At 44.1% G+C, this 19,379-nt stretch overlaps 1 protein-coding gene across 2 annotated transcripts; it reads right to left on the bottom strand.

Moving 5' to 3' along the window:
• Positions 1-1,261: 1,261 nt before the first annotated feature.
• ZKSCAN2 (zinc finger with KRAB and SCAN domains 2) lies at positions 1,262-18,519 on the bottom strand. 2 transcript variants are annotated; one of them, XM_025274668.2, is made up of 7 exons: positions 17,134-18,519; positions 15,934-16,120; positions 13,637-13,728; positions 13,181-13,307; positions 9,461-10,144; positions 7,185-7,676; positions 1,262-5,863 (listed from the first exon to the last, which is right to left on the bottom strand). In XM_025274668.2, exons 1-7 carry the CDS (start codon positions 17,536-17,538, stop codon positions 4,941-4,943), a joined length of 2,910 nt encoding a protein of 969 aa, XP_025130453.2. In that variant the 5' UTR covers positions 17,539-18,519; the 3' UTR covers positions 1,262-4,940. The 2 variants fall into 2 exon arrangements, with proteins under 2 accessions (XP_025130453.2, XP_006071205.3); XM_006071143.3 differs by lacking the exon at positions 9,461-10,144 and having other exon boundaries at positions 17,134-18,518.
• Between the last annotated feature and the right edge of the window lie 860 nt (positions 18,520-19,379).

Genomic DNA, 19,379 nt, shown 5'->3' with positions numbered 1-19,379 from the left:
TGGGGTTTGGAGGTTGTGATTAGCTGTGTTCCTTTTGGTGTTTGAAACACAAAGGATTCATTCTTCTTCCTTTGAAATCTAATTGTCTTAACTGGTACTTGTAGGAACTGAACATTTGTAGCCTTAAGATAGATCTTTTTTCCCCTTAGAGATTTAAAAAATATATATCTTGGCTGCACTTGGTCTTTGTTGCTGCACATGAGCTTTCTCTAGTCGTGGCGAGTGGAGGCTACTCGCTTCAGTTGCAGGGCACAGGTTCTCACTGTGATGACTTCTGATGTTGCGGAGCACAGGCTCTAGGGTGCGTGGCCTTAGTTGTCCCATGGCAGGTGGGATCTTCCCACAGATCAAACTAGTGTCCCCTGCACTGCAAGGTGGATTCTTAACCACTGGACCATCAGAGAAGGCCTCCCACACCCGCCACCTCCTGATGCCTGAGATTTAAAATCTCTCATCTAACTAACTCTGTGAGTCAGTTCACAGACCTAAATCTCCATAGAGAAATGGAAGATCAGATAATCTTGTGGAAGAACTCTAACATGAATATTCTGAGCCTTTGTTTCCTCCAAAAAGGTCATGGTCATTTGCTCAAGGGAAGTATAGAAAATGTACAGGGACTCTCAGGTACTGACCCCGAGCAGTTATCACTCTCGAGAACCTTGGGTGCGTGCTATTGTGGTCGGCTGCTTGTAAGGTCTAGATGGGAGCGACTCTTTGTCTGGAATCCACCTCATATTTAGGTGAGCTAGCTCAAAATTCATCCTGCAGTTCTTCTCAGTTTCTAAGAGTATAGTTGGAAAAACATCCTCAACAAGTGGCAAAATCTCTACATTGACTCTGTGACCTATGGAGTTGGGGCTGCTACGGGAAGGAGGGCTAAGTGGAAGCCACTGAAACTCTTTAAGTCAAACAGTGAACCAAAAGCAGCACTGTGTCTGGGGGAATCACGTTGACTGGTTCCACCAGGAGAGGCTGTGTGTGCCTGCCCCACCGAGCATACACCCAGTGTGTGCCTCTACTAATCTAATCTAGTAGGCCAATCTACTCTGGAATTAGAGCCAAGCATCTTCTAGGACAATGGCAGTGATAGCTGTCAGAGGACTGCTGCAGGGGAATAGCTGTGGGCCCACACGAGACCCCTGCTAGCTGCGGGGCAGAACAGTGGACCGGAAAAGAGACTGAGATTCTCTTTAGCTGTGAGAATCAGCTTTTATTACCTTTGAATAAGTTCTCTTTTTCCTTAATGAAGACAGCCTTCAAATTATGGCAAAAACCAATGGGAGTCATTTATTTAGGCATTTATTTCACATACAAGTTTTCAAGAAGACATCTAAGTGAACATTCACACAAAACAATGAGTGGACATACATTTATACTAGGAATGCATTCAGAGGTAAGGGCTTAGCATTGCATTTGGGGGGTCCCCGGCTCCCTCAGAGTTGAGGCTTGTCATGGGGCACCAGGGTCCCCAAATTCGCTTTCTTCACTGCAGCTACCTGCCACTGTCTGTCGCCTGCTGTTGAACATGAGTGATTTGTCCCTTCTCCTCACTGAGCATGCTCCTGGACTGCTCACAGCAACCTCTTGCTGAAGTATGGGATGGACTCATGGGATGGATTCAGTATGGCCTGAATACTGCCTGCAGTGACGAGCCAGGGTGGTGGCCTGGTCTTATAACTTCTCTCTTCTGATGCCCCACAGCCTCACAGGAGCTGGAGTGGTCTTGGCAATCATGCTCAACTTCTCTTCAGATAAGGAACTCAGGCCGAGAGAGAGACTGGTTTGTCCAACAACACTCAGAAAGTGGTAGTGACAAGAATGAAACCTGTCTTACAGCTTCTGGTCTAATGCTCATTCTAGGTGGCAGGCTGCCCTGAGATGTTTTAAGCATACTGTGAAGTTTTCCTCTTAAAAAAAAATGTTTCCTTCCAGATGAATAAAGTAGGTTGTATGTGTAATAAAAATGCCAGTAAGAATTAGGGTATTTGTGGGAGTAACACAGTAAGCGCAGACAGGGATACAGCCAGGCTCCAAAGGGTCTTGGTTAAGAAGTCAAGAGAATAAAATGACTACTTATGTACACTTTAAAAAAATAGGATATGGGGTATAAAGATATAAGACAGGATTAAGTAAATACATGTTTAAGTGGTTGGCTGAGGTGACTTAAAAGTTCTGTTTTTGTAAGTTTCTTTGTTCCACCAGCCAGAACGAAGAAAGAATAGTAGTAAGTTGCTAAAAAAAAAAAGTCACAGTGTTTGTAAGGTAACTTTGTTTTTGCTTTAGGATCAGAGCTTTCCCTGCTACTGAAACTTAGGAAAAAAAACTTGTATGGATTGTCATGAAGGCAATGTTATGTGATATGAGACATAGTAATCAGAGTGTGACTTCACTTTTGACTTTCATGTTCCACCTGAAAAAAGACAAAATACAAATAGCCTTGGTCTAAGATGGTGGGTAGGACTGTCTCCTTCTATAGAAGCAAAGTTCATTAAGTTAATTTAATACAAGTCCAAATGCCCACTTACAACTGAGAATAGGTAAGGGGACCCAAATTCCACCTGGGCATGATCCCAGACATGACAGACAGAATTGGATTATTCCACTTGGAGAAGGAATGGTTCCTGAGCCTTTCTGGCCACTGGGGAAATTTAAGAGATGGAGGTAGAGAATATGATTTTAGGCATTGAGAAAAACTCTTCTGCAAGAGAAGGTGGCTCTTTCATTAATGAACAAATAATGTTCCATAACTGACATGAATGTAATTGGCATTATCTTTTGCTGCAATAGTTTGTTCACCATGTTGCACATTTCTTGAGCACAGACACCAAGCCTTTTTTCATTTTTATATCCCTCACTGTGCCTAGAACATAGCCTTACACATAACAGTGCTTAATTAATATTTATAGTAAATCATCTACTTTCCTGAATCATGCTTTGATATAATGATCAACCCTGGGTACCTATTACTAAGTGGTGATTCTATTAATGTGCATCTTCTCTAGAGCAGGAATTCCAGAACATCTACACAATACAAGCACACACCCACTGGCACCACACACACCTCTCTGTGCTGGGCACACTAGTGACATGAAACTTCACTTAACTATTAGGGATTTATAATTTGGACAACACAGTGGAAATCAACCTGGTGAGATGTGAACAATTGTAACGCTCCTAACGAATGTCAGAAAGAAACATTTATCAACGTTTACCTGAGTCACCTGCCTTCCAACAGGCCACAGCCTATTCTGACACCATAGGTTGGGTTTCCTTCCTTCCTGCCTATATCCTCCTTGGTACCTTCTTGGCTAAGTTTCAGAAAATTCAAACATACTCAGATGTCTTCTAATAAGACAGCATCTGACAAAGGAAAGGAGAAAAGTGAAAAAATGATCTACACACAGCCTTGACTCTGGTTATTTTTCCACTAAACTTGTGACTTCTCCTTTCCCAAAGCAAAGTCCCCTGAGGTCACCGTCATCTTAAGGGTATAAATGCCACTGGTCGCATCCTGAAGTAACAGCTTTGGATGACAAATCCCAGGTGTTTATCTGCAACATCCGTAAGTGAACTATCTCCCCATCTGAACTCTTCCTTCAGTAGTTATTGGGTCAGTGCTGGGGGTTGTCAAGGAGACTTTTCAGACAACAGGTTAAGTGTGGAAAACAGAAAGTGTTCTGGGCTGGAAGTGTCAGAAAGTATTTCCACCTTCACTCAGTGAGCTGTAGAATTGTACAGATTACTCGGCTCTACAGAGAGGTTTATGACCACAGGAACAAGAGCTGGCCTCAAAAAAAGACAACGGTATACTTAACAAACTGCCCTGGAGTGCTGGTCTGGACCAAGGCGACTACCTGATCTAAAGCAGGGTTAAGGAGTCCAACTGGTCTTTGAAATAGTGAATGTTTCAGGTCTCTAACACACTTCTTCCCTGGCTCCTCAGAGTTTTAAAAAACTATCTAAAATTATATAACATTATATCTACGTGTGGGGTTGGGAGGCAGAAAATTTGCCACCTATCAGTCATATTCTAGATAAAAACCAGAGCAGTTACACATTCAGAACTAGAAAGTGTCTGAATTCCACTTTAATGAGACACACCAGGAGCATGCATGCTACTCAGTCTGAGGAAGGCATGGTAGTTCAGAAGAGTCAGACAAGGGCACCCAGAACAATGAAGAGGTAAGTGTAGGACTTACAAGAAACAGTAAAGGGAACTGCATTACTCCTGGGCTGGAGAGGCAACAGCCAAGGGCATGTCAGTCTTCAGGTACAGAGAGGGTTAGTCTACAAAGGACAATGGGTGATCAGTTGTGCCCTGTCTCTATGGAGGGCAGGGCATTGTTTCAGTGACAATACAGAAACACTACCCGAGCTCTTTAGATCAACTTCTTGACACAAAAAAGGTACACTGCAACAGACTCCTGAAGGGAATGAAAAAATCTTCAGTCTCCTTTAGTGAATACCTTCAAACCCAAGACAGATCCGATGTGGTTCTTATCAGGCTCCCAAAATTTCTACCCAAACAGGAAACTGTGATCGAGTCGCATCCAGGATCACACATGGCAGATAATGAAAACGACTTTGAACACTTTTCATCTCCTTGGCAACAACTCTCCCCTGCGCTGAAGGATTCTGGATGTTGTTGGGTTTAGTGATCCCATGGCAGTGGCCTCGACATACTGAAGAGAATTTCCCTCTGCACTCAGACCCTGTATCTTCTTTACTTTATTAAAGGGAAAAGGTTGAGACACATAGAAGGAGAGGGATAGACTAATCAAGTAAGAGGCAGAGGTAAGAACAGGATCCAAGCCTTTAGCTTGTTTATATTCTCAAGCTTATCTTGGCAATGACTCTTTCTAGCTAAGAAAAGACTGCTTCCGAGAGTGAGATCAGGGTAAAATGGCTAAGGGAACGTTTAGCAAGAGAAGAGCTCATCATCATAAAGTCTGCCTGAAGTCATCAGTCTTGCCCTTGAGGGGGTTCTCCGGGGAGCAGAATGCTGGCGGGGGTGGCAGCAGCTTTTCTCTCACATGAACCTCCCGATGTTTGGTGAGCATAGAACTCTTGCTGAAACGTCTGCCACACTGGATGCACCCGTAGGGCTTCTCCCCGGTGTGTACTCGCCGGTGCTCGCGAAATCTCGTACAGTTATTGAAACTTTTCTCACAGTCCACACACTTGTAGGGATTCTCGCCGGTGTGGACTCTCCGGTGGGCGCTGAAGTGCGAACTGTTGGTGAAGCTCCTCCCGCAGTCTCCACACTGGTAGGGCTTCTCTCCAGTGTGGGTTCTCTGGTGTATAATGAGACTTGAGCTCTGGCTGAAGCATTTCCCACACTCTCCACATCTGTAGGGTTTCTCTCCTGTGTGAATTCTCTGGTGGGCACCAAAGTTGGAGGAGTCGTTAAAGCTTTTCCCGCAGTCGAGACATTTGAAAGGTTTTTCTCCAGTGTGGATTCTTTGGTGTCGGACTAGACTCCTGCTTCTACCGAAGCACTTCCCACAGACACTACACTTAGAAGGGTTTTCCTTCTGGTGGGTCATGCGGCACATGAGACGCGCACTCCTTCCAAAGCTTTCTCCATATCTGAGGAGCCGAAAGGGCCTCTTCCCCACGAGAGGCCTCTGATGCACTACGGCTTTCCCCAAATCTCGAGGCTGAGGCATCAGTTTTCCCTGTCGGATTCCGTGAAGGTTTTCCCACTGTCTTCCTGAGATGCAATCTCTTTTACAATATTTACCTGGATCAACATTCTGGGAAACGACCCTTTTAGACTTTTCTATGAATGCCCTATGCTGCTCCATGTCCTTACAGATCACCTGTGTTGCATCTTCCTTGATACTACTTTCAATTTCAAAATCTGAAAAAAAGAAGACAATAAAAATTTCAGACCAGTTCTGGGTTAATATAAATAATACAGCTGACAGTCCCTGTACCTTAAGGCCTCTGTGTGCTTCACTGACCTCAGGCAAGGGGGACTCTTTTCTGATTCACTGGGCCTTACTTTCTTTCAGTCCCATGGACAGCCATCAGTGAATCCACTGACTTACGTAAGAAGCCCTAATCATGTCATCTTTGGAAGTGTTCTGATTGGGTCCATCTGGGCCTTGGAGGAAGTTACAGCCTAGCAGTTGGCTTACACAGAGCCTGGTAATTTGGTGACAGGTCTGGAGCTCATCCTAAAATACAAGGTTCACCAGAGATGGTACAGAAAGACTTTGTTTCCAAAGTTATCAACTCAGCAGTTCCAGAGTCAACAATTTCATTTTGCCTACTACAAATTCTCATAAAAATACCAAAGAGCATGTGTGTGAACTCCCTTTTCAAATGTTTGTTTTGAATCAGCATAGAGTATAGGAAGGAAAATAATGACAGGTAAGATTAAAAAGACAAGCTCAGATTAAGGATGGCTGTGGAAGCTTAACACAAATCTAATGAGGAAAACTGGTTTGGGGACTTTTACAATAGGTTAGGCAAGAGACAGAGAAACGTTAAACTAGTGGTTACGGCAACTAAAGAGGGGGCAGATGCAAATTCCCCAACAGTTGAGAAAATATGTCATCTGCCTGGATGTAAACGAAAGAGAAGGCATCAAAAAACATCCCGACCTTTCCAGGTCGGATGTGCTATGGGAGGGCACCAGGAAGAGCCACGGTGTGGGAAGGAAGGTGTTGATATTCCTTTTGAAACTTTTAAGGCTGGGCTGCTGGTGAGATGCCTGTGAGGGCATCCAGTGGTTGATGGGACACCCGCAGGTAGAGCTCAGAACCAGAATACAGTCTGTCTCTGCCTTTTTCTTATGCATATCACACATAACAGACATTTCTGCTCTGAGCTTACCAACATGTCTCCTTGACCTGAGTTTTTCTCACATATAATTCCAAGTTCTTCCCAACAGTATTTCTAGGAGATATAAAACATTATCTGCCCCCGACACACAAAAACAAAGGCTGAGATCCCAAAGACTAAATCACAAAAATGTAAGCTCTGCCCTTGAACAGAAGCACCATGAGTACAGGGACTCTGTTTTATTCACTGCTACTTTACTCTTCTCCTCAAATAGCACAGGACACACAAATACTGTTTAATGAACATACATGCACATGTGATGTGCCAGCTCTCCTAATTTGTCAGTAATCCCACTGACTCCTCCTTTACCCCAGAGCCCCAATGATCCTTACCGCTCGGGCTTTGCAGTAAACATGGAGGTCCCTGGAATTCTGGTTCTTGCATGATTTCCTCCTCACTCATTCTCTCACTGCCAGAGTCTTCAACAAGCGCCTCCTGGGAGTCCTCCTCAGGTTCCCAGACCGTAGGTTCCTGGGGTTCAATTTCCATGTCCTCTCTTTCTTGACCTGAGGGTGACGGGGCTTCTTCTGGGGAGCTGGTGGGAGCAGCAGATGCCCGAGAGTTAATCAGAGCATCCATCTCCTTGTAGAATGCGCAAGACTCTAGCACGTGGCCATTTTTCACTTTGCGGTAACTCTTCTGAAGGCTTTTGAACTTGGTCCGGCACTGTTCCGGAGTTCGGAGGAAGCCACACTCTCGCAGCTGCTCAGCCACGGCCCCATACAACTTGCTCTTCCGATGACAGGCTTGCAGCGCTTCGTAAAACCGAGTCTCATGGAGGATGTCAAGGAAAGTCTTGGTTTCCTCGTAGCCCCAGTGCACACCTGCCATTCAAGGATAAAGTTCAAAGATACAAGGTGTCTGCAGCCATTCAAGGGTGAAGTTCAAAGATATAAGTTGTCTGTAGCCTTCATACATTACAAAATATAAGAAGTACAGGAAAACAAATCCCATTCCCTGGAACAATGATATGTCTTGGAATAAGCTTTGCAAGAAAGGAGAGGGTCTGTATAAAAATTCTATAATATTATATTGAAAGACATAAAAGAATTAGAAAGAATGGAGAGATACTATACTTCTGGGTAGGAAGACGCAAACTGTACAGATATCAATTCTCGAATCTATTTAGTAAAAAAAACCCAAAAGGATTTTAAAGTTGATATACTGATCTCAAAGTTTATCTGGTAGAATAAAAATGCAGCCCCTAAATCTGCCGTTGCTATGGTTATTAAGGACTCAGCTGCCTGCCTTTTAAAAATTTTTAGGAATAATGGACTAAGACACCCAACAGCATGAGAGTTGCTATCCCCTCTTTAACCCATCTTCTTTGAAGAGCAGAACTATATCCAGAGTAGTTTTTGATGTTACTGAGTCCTCTACTTCAAGAGATGAAATGATCTATAAGACAAGCAGATGTCCTGCTTTTATAGCAGAATTAAAGTTTTAAGAGTATATTTGAATATAGTTAAACATGCTTTTGGGGTGTTGTAATCTGTAGTAGGAAAGTCTTTTCTATCCTCTGCCTCACTGGTTTCCTTCAGTCTCACTGGATTCCCAAATTTGAAACTGTCTGAGCCTCATGTTTATGGATCTCCAGAATGGTGATTACCTGTACACGTGTAATACATTTTCCCATCTTTTTCCTGAGATTTGTTTCTTGTGAATAGGTACAATCATGGCTACAGTCTCAGCTCTTCTAGTCTGGTTTATTTTTCCATTTTATCTAAGAAACTATCATCTTTTTCATAAGGTGGTACTAATAACTGTGACATCAGGCAATGTCCTATTGCATTTTAGCATCTGCAGAATGCCTTCATCCATATGATTTCATTTAACACTAACAACAATGCTTATAATTTAAGCTGTATTTTAAAGACAGAAAATTGAGTTCTAAGTAGTTATATGATAAGTCAACTGTCATACAATGACTGTCAACTGGTGGTTTAGTTCTGCATTTCCCAGTCCCCAAATTTCAACATCATTCTTTTGCATAATATCTTTTTCTATCCTTTTAATGTCTCTGTGTTTTTATATTAAAGATGTATCTCTTGTAAATATAGTTTTTAAAAAATATATCTGAAAAGCCTGTCCTTTAAATTTGTAATTAATGACATGTAGATACACATCTACCATCCTGTTTTTATTCTTTCCATTTGTTGCATCTACTTCGTATTCCTTTTTCTCTTTCTTCTTTCAGAATTTCATTTTTTTCAATTCTTTTTTTGTTGGTTACACATTCTTTTACCGGCTATCCTTGATAATGGGTCCCTGACTTTTATAATCTAACACAACTGACTGCATTATAACAATTCTCAGATAATGTTACATCCTTAGTACCCCTGGACTCCATTTATCTTCCCTCCCCAGACTCCAAATACTCAATGCTGTGCTCTAACCTGAAAAAGAACCCTTCATGGCTGTTACTCAGACTGCACTGGGGGCAGCAACGAACACCTAGGAGCACTTTCAGTTACGTGGCCAATCACAGTGATGAGTGGCAAGGTGTGTGTCAGAATTCCCTGCGTTTGGTCACTTCTGGGGGGTCTACTCCTTTTTCCACAAGACCACATCATCCATTCTCATACCAGAATAAAAGCGCCATTCTTACCACTCAGGTTTTGAAATATGACAGGGGCACCATGAAGCTCAGGCTTCCGGATAAACTCAACGCCCATTTCATCACCATCAGACTCCTCTGCAGCTTCTTCCTCCTCCACCAAATCGATCTGTTCTTTAGCACTGATGCCAATTCTCTTCAGTCTGGGGAGAGACAGAATCTCCCTTGGCTTATCCGTGGATGAAGCATGAGCTGAAGGATTCAACAAAGCGTCCATGTCCTCAAAGAAGGCACAGGGTTCTAGCACGTGGCCATTTCTCACTTTTCGGTAACTCTTCTGCAGACTTTTGAACTTGGTCCGACACTGTTCTGGTGTTCGGAGGAAGCCACATTCTCGCAACCACTCAGCCACAGCACCATATACCTGGCTGTTTCGGGGACAAGCCTGAAGTGTTTCATAAAAGCGAGACTCTTTGAGAATTGCAAGAAAAGTCTTAGTTTCCTCGTAACTCCAATGCACACCTGCTATTTTTTCATCTTCCAGGCCCCACTGCTGCTGCTCTCTCCATGTTTTCCCTGCATTCCTTGCAGGGATCTGAATAGCATGAACTGACTTTTCCTTGATGTAGTTGCTTCGCAGGACAGTCCTCTTATTAGAGGACTGCAGACCTATGGTCCATGGCTCCTTTCTTGGCTCCAGCTGGGCTATCTTGTTAGCTGCAGACCCTGTGCTTCCTACAGTGAGACAAACACATTTCAGGCTAGAGAGATCACGACTGCATGCTCCAGGGTCCTGCTTAGCATGCTCTCCCGGACCACTTGTTCACAGCTATCCTTTAAAGATCTTGTCCAGTTGGTCTTTTTTCTAAAGCCTTCCTCAACAATGACAGTGCTCACTAGATTCCTGCATGAGTTATTCCGCACAATCACCTACTAACTTACACTATCATTTCACATCTCATGCATGTACCACTTCCTTCCCCAGCTAGTTCTTAAAGGAAAATCTTTAGGGGTAAGAAACACTTATTACCTTTGACTGTCTCTCAAGTATCTAACATTGTTAGACTCACAGCATGCTCCTGTGAACTGGTGTTTGTTACTTATCAAGTGTGCTTACAGCTGTTCCCTGTATCTCCTCACTCCCCCACTCAACACACACACACACACACACACACCCCACACACACACACACCGGGGCTGTGGGAGGTGAGAAGTCATGAAGTTTTGGAGACACTCTAGCAAAATTAATGGGAAAGAGATGCAATAATAGGAAAGCAACTTGAATTTTTTACCTTACAGTACTGTGGAGATCAAAATGTCTTCAATTTGAATCCTAGCTCCACCACTTAACTTTACTTTTTGACAAGGGGAAGTTTCTTAATCTCTCTGAGCCTCAGTTTCCGAGGGAATAATATCATCTATCCAAAGGTCCGTGTGTGCATGCTCAGTTGCATCTGACTCTTTGTGACCCTGTTGACTGTAGCTCACTAGGCTCCTTTGTCCATGGGATTTCCCAGGCAAGAATACTGTAATAGGTTGTCATTTCCTCCTCCAGGGCATCTTTCTGACCTAGGACTGAACCCATGTCTCCTGTGGCATTGACAGTCAGATTCTTTACCACTGAGCCACCTAGGAATCTCAACAAGGTGCTAGGAATATTAAATAAGTGATCATCTATAACATGTCTAATGTCTAATAGGTATGTAATAACATTTAGTTTTCCTCTATAGAAAACACACACAAGAGCTTCATGGAATTTTCCTAGAGAGTGAAGTGAAAGTCACTCAGTCATGTCCAACTTTTTGTGACCCCATGGACTATACAATCCATGGAATTCTCCAGGCCAGAATACAGAGTGGGTAGCCTTTCCCTTCTCCAGCGGATTTTCCCAACCCAGGGATGGAACCCAGGTCTCCTGCACTGCGGGCAGGTTCTTTACCAGCTGAAGCACAGGGGAAGCCCAAGAATACTGGAGTGGATAGCCTATCCCTTCTCCAGGGGATCTTCCCGAACCAGGAACAAACCGGGGTCTCCTGCATTGCAGGCAGATTCTTTGTCAACTGAGCTATCAAGGAAGCCCCTCCTAGAGAAGCAGCATTAAATCAAATCTTTGCTGAAAGAACCCTGGGGCTGAGGATCTGCTCTTCATTTTCACATGAGAGAAGGGCACGGACAATGGAAGTTCAAACATCTACAAGGACCAGGCAGTCTGGAGTGAGAGCCCTGGCCGTTCAGCACAAGTTCCTCCACTTTGCTCTGGTCACCTGCTGCAGTGTGAGAATGTGCCTGATGGTAGGTTTTTTAAGAGATGCTGGAAATCCAGATTTATGAAAAAATTTTAAGTTACAACTCTGTGCAAGGCCAAAATAAATTTTCAGGCTAGATTTACGAGCCTTTAGTTTACAGTCTAAGATAAAACACTGTGTCAGGTGTCCCTGAGCCTTTCCATATATAATTATTACACATGGAATCACTGGGCTACAGCTGAAGGTGCAGAGTGTGGTCTCTAACCCACTCACGGCAGCTTTCACCAAGGCCTCTAATCCATCATTTTACTAGGTCTGGATGCTGTGCGATCCAAGGCAACACTAGGAAACACCTATTGTGTGGGCAACTTGCCACGTGGGTACCTTTCACTGGTCTCTGTAACTAACAGCAATGACTACTGAGATAACCACACCAGTCTTTGAAGGATGAATGGTCAGCAATGAGGCACGGATGCCCTAAGTGAAAGTTAAAATCAAGGGTCCTGCTGTTTTGGGAAGAGTGCTTTGTTACTGGTGTGTCATTGGTATCATCTTAAATTGGCAATTTTTTCCAAGTGCTTTAATTGCTTTCTGATCACAAACAACCGTTGGCTTATCTTCATTCATTCAGTTTGACATGGCCCATTTTGTAATCTCTATACTTTAGTGTCTACATGTATTGTCAAACAGAAATTTCTGTGATGAAGTTCTATAACTGTGCTGTCCAGTACAGTCACTGAATAACTTAAATATGGCTACTGCCACTGAGAAACTGAATTTTAAACTTCATTTGATTTTAATTAATTTTATAAATTTAAATAGCCACAGGTAGCTAGTGGCTACTCTATTAAACAGCACAGGTCTGTAGTATCTATAGTGTGTATTGTACACATTTTAGGCCTTTAATTCTATTCATAAGTAATCTTTGACTTGCAGCTTACATATGAATGAAGCATATTTATCCCTGCCGTTAAAGCAGATGATACAGTTCTTCAAAAGTCTGCTTGTAAAATTACACTTAACAAGTGGTTATGTGTGCTTGTAAAAATGTGTGCTATTTAAATAATTCACAAGGGTATTATATTTAAATCACTTTTTTTCTTCCATTTATAAGATTTCCATCCATTCAATGAATATTTGCTGGACACCACCCATAGATAGGCTCTGTGCACAATGTTGGGGTTACTGTATGTTAAACAAAAACAAATCCTAAAAATAACTTGTGATTTGATAGAGTTTTTAGTCTAGTGGATGTAGGTGAGTTTTATATTTAAATAACATGACAATCATCTATAAACCTCTCTAATGTTTTAATCACTAAATTATAAGAATATGTATAAATCTATAAGATAAATTGGAAGAAAGGAATGAGTGAGGTAAGAGAACATGGTATGCTAGAGCACAGAAATGACTAGAAAAACCCATGGTCCTTAAAATAACATTTTTATAACTATTTTACTATCAGTAGAAGTGAATACACTAGAAATCCTCACATCTTTTATTTGAAAAGGGATAGAATCCTTACCCAGGGAGACCATGTTCCCAACACTCTCCTTTCTAATATCCCGGTAGAGGTCTTTGTGAGCAGGAATCTGATGCACACTCTTTTTGTAGGAAAAACCTCTTGCCATGTGGACATCTTTCACTGGTCCCTGTAACACACTAAGAGTAATGACTACCAAGACAACCACACAGGTTCTGAAGGATGAATGATCATGGATGAAGGATAGGAAAGCCCTAGATAAAAACTGAAATCAAAGAACTAAGTATACATTATGTGCCAAATGAAGCGAAGGTACTATAAAGAATCATAAAAGAAAGGATTCAGCAAGGAGTCTGATTACTCAGAAGGCTGCGTGCAGTCTTTTCTGGGAAAGGAGTAATGGGGGAAAAGTCTCTTGGAGTGGGTACAGAGGTTTGAAGAAATCATTGTGACTGAATATCCTAGGAAGTTAGGCCAGAGAGAACTGTTACAATTTACCTGGGACCTGACAGGAACTCGAGTGGCTGTTACTTCCTGATCTATGGTGTTCCATTCATTAGCAGGAGAAGGAACCCAGGGAGAAGGCCGAGCTGTAAGAAGAAAATAAACTATTAGTGCTGTGGGCTCTGGCCCTTTTACTCATCTGCTTCTCCTTTTATGGATAAGCATGTATAAAAAAACCAACACAAATCGGTCATTTTCTCAATGAGTTCAGAACAGTGCTCCAAACCATGAGCAGGGCTCACAAATGCAGATGCTTTTAGGAAGTATGCAGGTAAAGTACATCATGAAAGGGGGGAGGTGAGGACTGTGGGGAACTGGAGAGCACAGGTCCAGTGTTCGGTTCTGGGTGATGCCTCCCTGTTAAAGACTATGGCCCTGCCATAGCCAGAGCTTTTAACGTTTTTCAAGATAAGTCAGAAAGCTGGATTTTTATGTACAATCTCAAGTCTTAAACCTTGAGAACTACAGACAAACAAAACCTCCATCCCCAAATTCTTTGAGAAACAAATTTGACTTGGCACATGAGTTACCAGTTTGCAATCTCTAGCATAAATTCATCCCCTCTGAGTACATATCATCCTTATAAAGTTAACAAATATAGACATGCAGTACTGAATACTACAGACAAACGTGCCCCCAGAAAGGTGGAAAGAAAATAAATAAACTTATATAGTATAAGACAATCTGTAGTCTAACTTCTGCCCTAGCACTATCTAGGAAAACTTCAAAAATAAATGTTACTGTGGCCAAGAACTCAGAAGCTTGCTTTACTACTTTCTACGAAACCAAATGGAACCATTTCCTTGGAAACATATTATTTCCTTTGGCACACCTGGCTGAAATCCTATGTCATCTTTTAGAAGGCATTCACCTTTCTGAGATACTTATCCCTCAAATTTCGTGTCCTCCATACGCCCAGTAAGAACCTCCACAGACAAACTTTCCCACTTTAGGAACTCCTTATCACCCTGGAATAGCAAAACCCAGAAATACCATACATTTACCAGGTAAAGTAACTGACAACATCTAATCCATGTGAACACAGGAACTTTGATGTTGATGAACAAACACTGAAGAATCCAGAAACCATTAATATTTGCAAAGCATTTTATCATAACATGAATTTCAGGACAGATAAGGAGGTGGTGTCTGAAGCAGTGAATCTTGCCTCTTGATGAGGGATTGTGTAAATCAGATAGATTTGAAAGTTTAAAAATAACCATGCCATTGTGGGAGAAAGTAAACTAACATTTATTGAGCACTATTATGCACTGACTTTTTCATGGCACTTCTTTTACTCTATGCTAAAATCTTACTATCTTCCTTTTAGAGATGATAGAATGGAAAAGTTCAAGAAGTTTAGCAACTTGACCAAGGTCACACAGATAAAGAATGGCCGAATTAGGTTTTGAACCCAGATTGTCTGCTTCTAAAGTCTAATCTCTTAATCTCTATGCATTAATACAGAGGTTAATTAATATTACTTGCTCAGATCACAAAGAAAGAAGAGCAGAGAAAGGATATAAACCCATGCTTTTTTATACTGTGCTCAAGGTCCAGTGATCTTTCCACTCCTCTCTTTAAGCCTGACACTACGCTGCAGGGGATGGGGAGGACAGGTCTTCATTTCCTTGTATCTGACTTGACTCATTAATGTCCAGGGCAGACATGAGCATCAGTGGTCCCTTCTCTGCGAAGTCTTATCCCTCTCACATATCACTTCTGTTGTACCTTACTTTGAGTCACTTTTGAAAATAAATCTCATTACCTCTTCCAATCTTTCAAGGTGTTTATAGCCAGCCAAGAAACCATATACATGCAGAACTAAAACCCACAAGCTGATTGCAGAATGCAGACTCTTAAATAACATTAGTAGACCTTAAGGCCAGTCTGGACAATTTAAACTTTCTCAAATTTCATCTTAAGATCCCTTTTACTTGGACTTCCCTGGTGACTCAGTCGGTAAAGAATCTGCCTAAAATGTGGAAGACCTGGGTTCGATCCCTGGCTTGGGAAGATTCCCTGGAGGAGGGCATGGCAACCCACTCCAGTATTCTTGCCGAGAGAATCCCCATGGACAGAGGAGCCTGGTGGGCTACAGTCTATGGGGTCCCAAAGAGTCGTCACCCATATTCCCAACTCTTGAAGCTAATGAAGTCCTTCTCCCCAAATATTCAATTTATTTTCAAGTATGTATCGAGAGGGCCCTATAGTGAACAAGTCAGAATGTTAGGGCTACAAAACAAATCTGCCACGGTCTCTGCATAGGGCATGCACTATGTTCTTCTTACCATTTTTGGGTAAGGGTCGAAGCTCTCTCTTTTGGTTCGGCTGCTCCTGGCGTCCTGAGTGGAGGCTTTCAGCTTCCTCCTGAGACATCACTCTGGGTTGGGCCTCCACTGGCTCTGGCTGAAAGTCTGCCACCTCCCAGGCTGCTCCAAGGGGGGCTTGCTTCTCCAAGTGCACAGGACTGCTAACCTGGGAAATAAAGTCAATGCCATAATGGAAAAAGGGAGGAAAAGAGGGCCAGATCAGGGCCAAATTCCCCCATGAAAGATATCAAAGAAGGATAGAAGATGTGAGAAGGAGTGAAAATTTCATTCCATTCCCAATGGGACCTCTGAGGACATCAGGTCCATAGTGCTATCCAAAAAGTCTAGGCAGAAGGGAACAGGAGAGGGGGAATATACAGAGAGGGAAAATCTGTTAAGAGTAAAATACAGAGCCTCCTTGGTATCAGAATACTGAGTATTCTGATACTATTAGGTTCACAGAGAAGTGAAAGTTCTCAGAACACTAATTCACTAGTGAAATGAAAACTTAGAAAATTAATCTTGACATTGAGTGTCTATTTCTGACCAGCACAGCAACTTACTAATAGACAGGTCTTTACATAAATGCAAATCCCTTGGCAGGTGAAAGTGCAAATCTTGCAGGATTTCATGAGGTTAGGGAAAGGGGCTGTTGAAAAACAATTAGAGGAGCATGCAAAGTCACTGACAATAAGGATCAGAGATTAAAATGGAGAAGGGTGACAAGGATGATGACACGGACGGCACTTCAGAAGAATGGACTGGAATATTAAAGGACTACAGGAGGCCCTGGGATAACTGATGAAGTCCTTTCTTTTTAAAAAATTTTTTTTATTTTGAGAGGGATCAAAACAGCTCTCTTTAGGAGCAAGCTGCAGAAGTCAAATCCTGTGAAGCATAATGTATTGATCTCTCAAAATTTTGGGGAAACATTATGGAAAGATTTAAAACAAATACTCAGATGCATAATGTTTAGTGTCATTTGCAAGATAATAGTTCAACCAAAGCTTTCTTCCTATTTGATATGAAATTCTGATCCCTTTTAGGTAGATCCCCTTTAAAGGTCTTTCATTACTATTTATCCTTCTGTAATTTGCATTTTCTGCAATGCATCTCTTGTCCACTTTCCTTTCCACCCTCTCCTTGCTAAACATAAAAATTTGGAAAAGCCTCTCTCACCTGCTGTCTTAGTCCTCCAGTCTCTTTCTCCAAATGTATAACCAGGGCCACCGCCTCCTCTCCACTTTCCGGACACTGTTTCTGTGCCCACAGCTGAATCTTCTCCGGTAAAATGGTAAGGAACTGCTCAATCACCAGCAGCTCCAGGATCTGTTCCTTGGAACGCATTTCTGGCTTCAGCCACCGGCAGCAAAGTTCCCAGAGTTTACTGAAAGCTTCATGGGGTCCAGTCACATCCTCATAACAGAATTGCCTGAAGCATCTGCGAAAGGTCTCGGACTCAGAGCTATCCGATCCTTCCAGAATGGGCTCTGATATCCACTCGGGCTCCTTTTCCACCTTCATTATGAGGCATCCTTCAACCTCCAGGGGCGCGTCGGTCTGAGGGTCCACGGATGCAGCCATGCTCTAACCCGGAGGTCAACCTCACGTCTGATTCTAAGGAGACTCAAAGAAGTCAAACCTCCGAGAGCCGCCTGCTAATGGTTTTGGAAGTATGGGGAAGAAGGGAGGTGAGAACAGCAGTGTCAGCAGGAACAGGGTACCCTAGGCTGATAGCTCAAATCTATCCTAGGCCCTTGAAAAGATGAACTTGTACTTTAAGGTCCAAAAACTCGGCCTCTTTTCGCCACAATATATGTCCCCGCGATGTGGTTTTTCAGGATTCATCTTTTAGTGCAATGTCTGAAACAGCGAGGCTAGAGGACCAGAAAATCTAGGGGACCGAGGACAGGAGGGCGAGGGCGGTCAGTGGGGCCGGGAGGGGTGTGTCAGGGGCCCGGGGAGGCGAGGCCCCGAGTGGGTGGGGCCGGGTGTGCAAGCCCCCCCGGCTCCGGGTTCAAGGCTCGGGACACGGCGGCGCGCCCAGGCCGCTGCGGGCAGCTGGTAGGGGCCGGCGTTATCCGAGGCCAGCGCTTGGTTTTTCTGGCTCAAGGTGGCCTGGGCCGTCCTCAGGAAACTTCCGCACGCTGAGGAAAGCCGCTAAGCGGCTCTGCCCCTTAAGGGAGAGGAGCTGCGGGGACCAAACGACGCTTCGCAGGGTAGAGGCTACGGATTCCTCGCTGGCGGCTCATCCGCTCTGTTCCCGGACTGCGCGGGGGGCGCTGGGAGCCGCGGCCACGCATGCGCCGCTCGCGCCCGTGCGCCGTGGGGTTCAGGGGAGCCTCCCTCGCTAGCGAGGGGCTGGGGGGAGGGGGCTGCGCGGTGGACTCTCGCGAGAGCGCGCGGCGCAGTGACTCGCTGCTGAGACACTTTAGGAATGAGAAGGGGCGCGGCGGAGCTTACGCGCTGCGTCCGCGGGGCGGAGGGACACAGCACAGGCACTTTGCTGGAGGCAGTGGAACTGCACAAGAAAGGGGAGTGGGCGTCCTCGCTCAGCCGGGGAATCTGGGAGGCGGGGAGACTGTGAGGTGGAGGAGCGCTACTGAGGAGGCGGTGCGAAGTTCTTTCTGTCGCGCGGTGTGAGAACTCGTTTGCCTGGCGGAGGGTTCCGTGAACCGTTGGGACCTGTCGCGTGCTGGCGGGACTCCTGCGTGAGGCGGTCGGACGGCGGGACTGCAGCCCTTGCGGAGGGACATGGCGCCGCACTGGCCCATCCCCTGTGGGAGCTGCTGTGAATATCTGCATCTGTAAATGTCCCATCAGTTGCCTGAAGTGCAGCGTGAGGGTCTGCTCTTCGCCTGGGAGATTCTTACTGTCTCGGGCACCCAGCAAGTCTGCGGGGGGTGAGGGGGAGTGTAAAAATTTTCGGAGGGGGTGTCGTCTCTGACTCAGAGTCCCTCCAACGGGCTGCGGCTTCCTCCTGGTGGTGCCGGGAGGAGTTGTCCAGTCACCCAACTTATATGTGAACCCCCCGAACAGTGCCCACCCATCCATCCCTCTCTCCATCCCTTTACTGATTAGGTGCCAGGCAGTTTTAGGCATTTGGCATACCTCAGCGTGCAAAGCAAAAAAAAAAAAAAAAAAAAATTCCCTGTGCTGGGGGTGGGGACTTGGGTAGATAGCCTTTTAGAAAATACAACTTAGTGGCTTTTCTTTCTCAGAAAAAGTCTTAGTTAAATTTTGACATGCAGATTCTAACAGCCAAGAGACATTAGGTGAGACTCTGCTGCTGCTAAGTCACTTCAGTCGTGTCCGACTCTGTGCGACCCCATAGACGGCAGCCCACCAGGCTCCCCCGTCCCTGGGACTCTCCAGGCAAGAACACTGGAGTGGGTTGCCATTTCCTTCTCCAGTGCATGAAAGTG

This window comes from Bubalus bubalis, chromosome 24 (assembly GCF_019923935.1).
Source record: "Bubalus bubalis isolate 160015118507 breed Murrah chromosome 24, NDDB_SH_1, whole genome shotgun sequence".
Lineage (NCBI taxonomy): Eukaryota > Metazoa > Chordata > Mammalia > Artiodactyla > Bovidae > Bubalus > Bubalus bubalis.
Note: the sequence above shows the minus strand (reverse complement) of the source record. Positions and strands in the feature narration are given on the sequence as shown.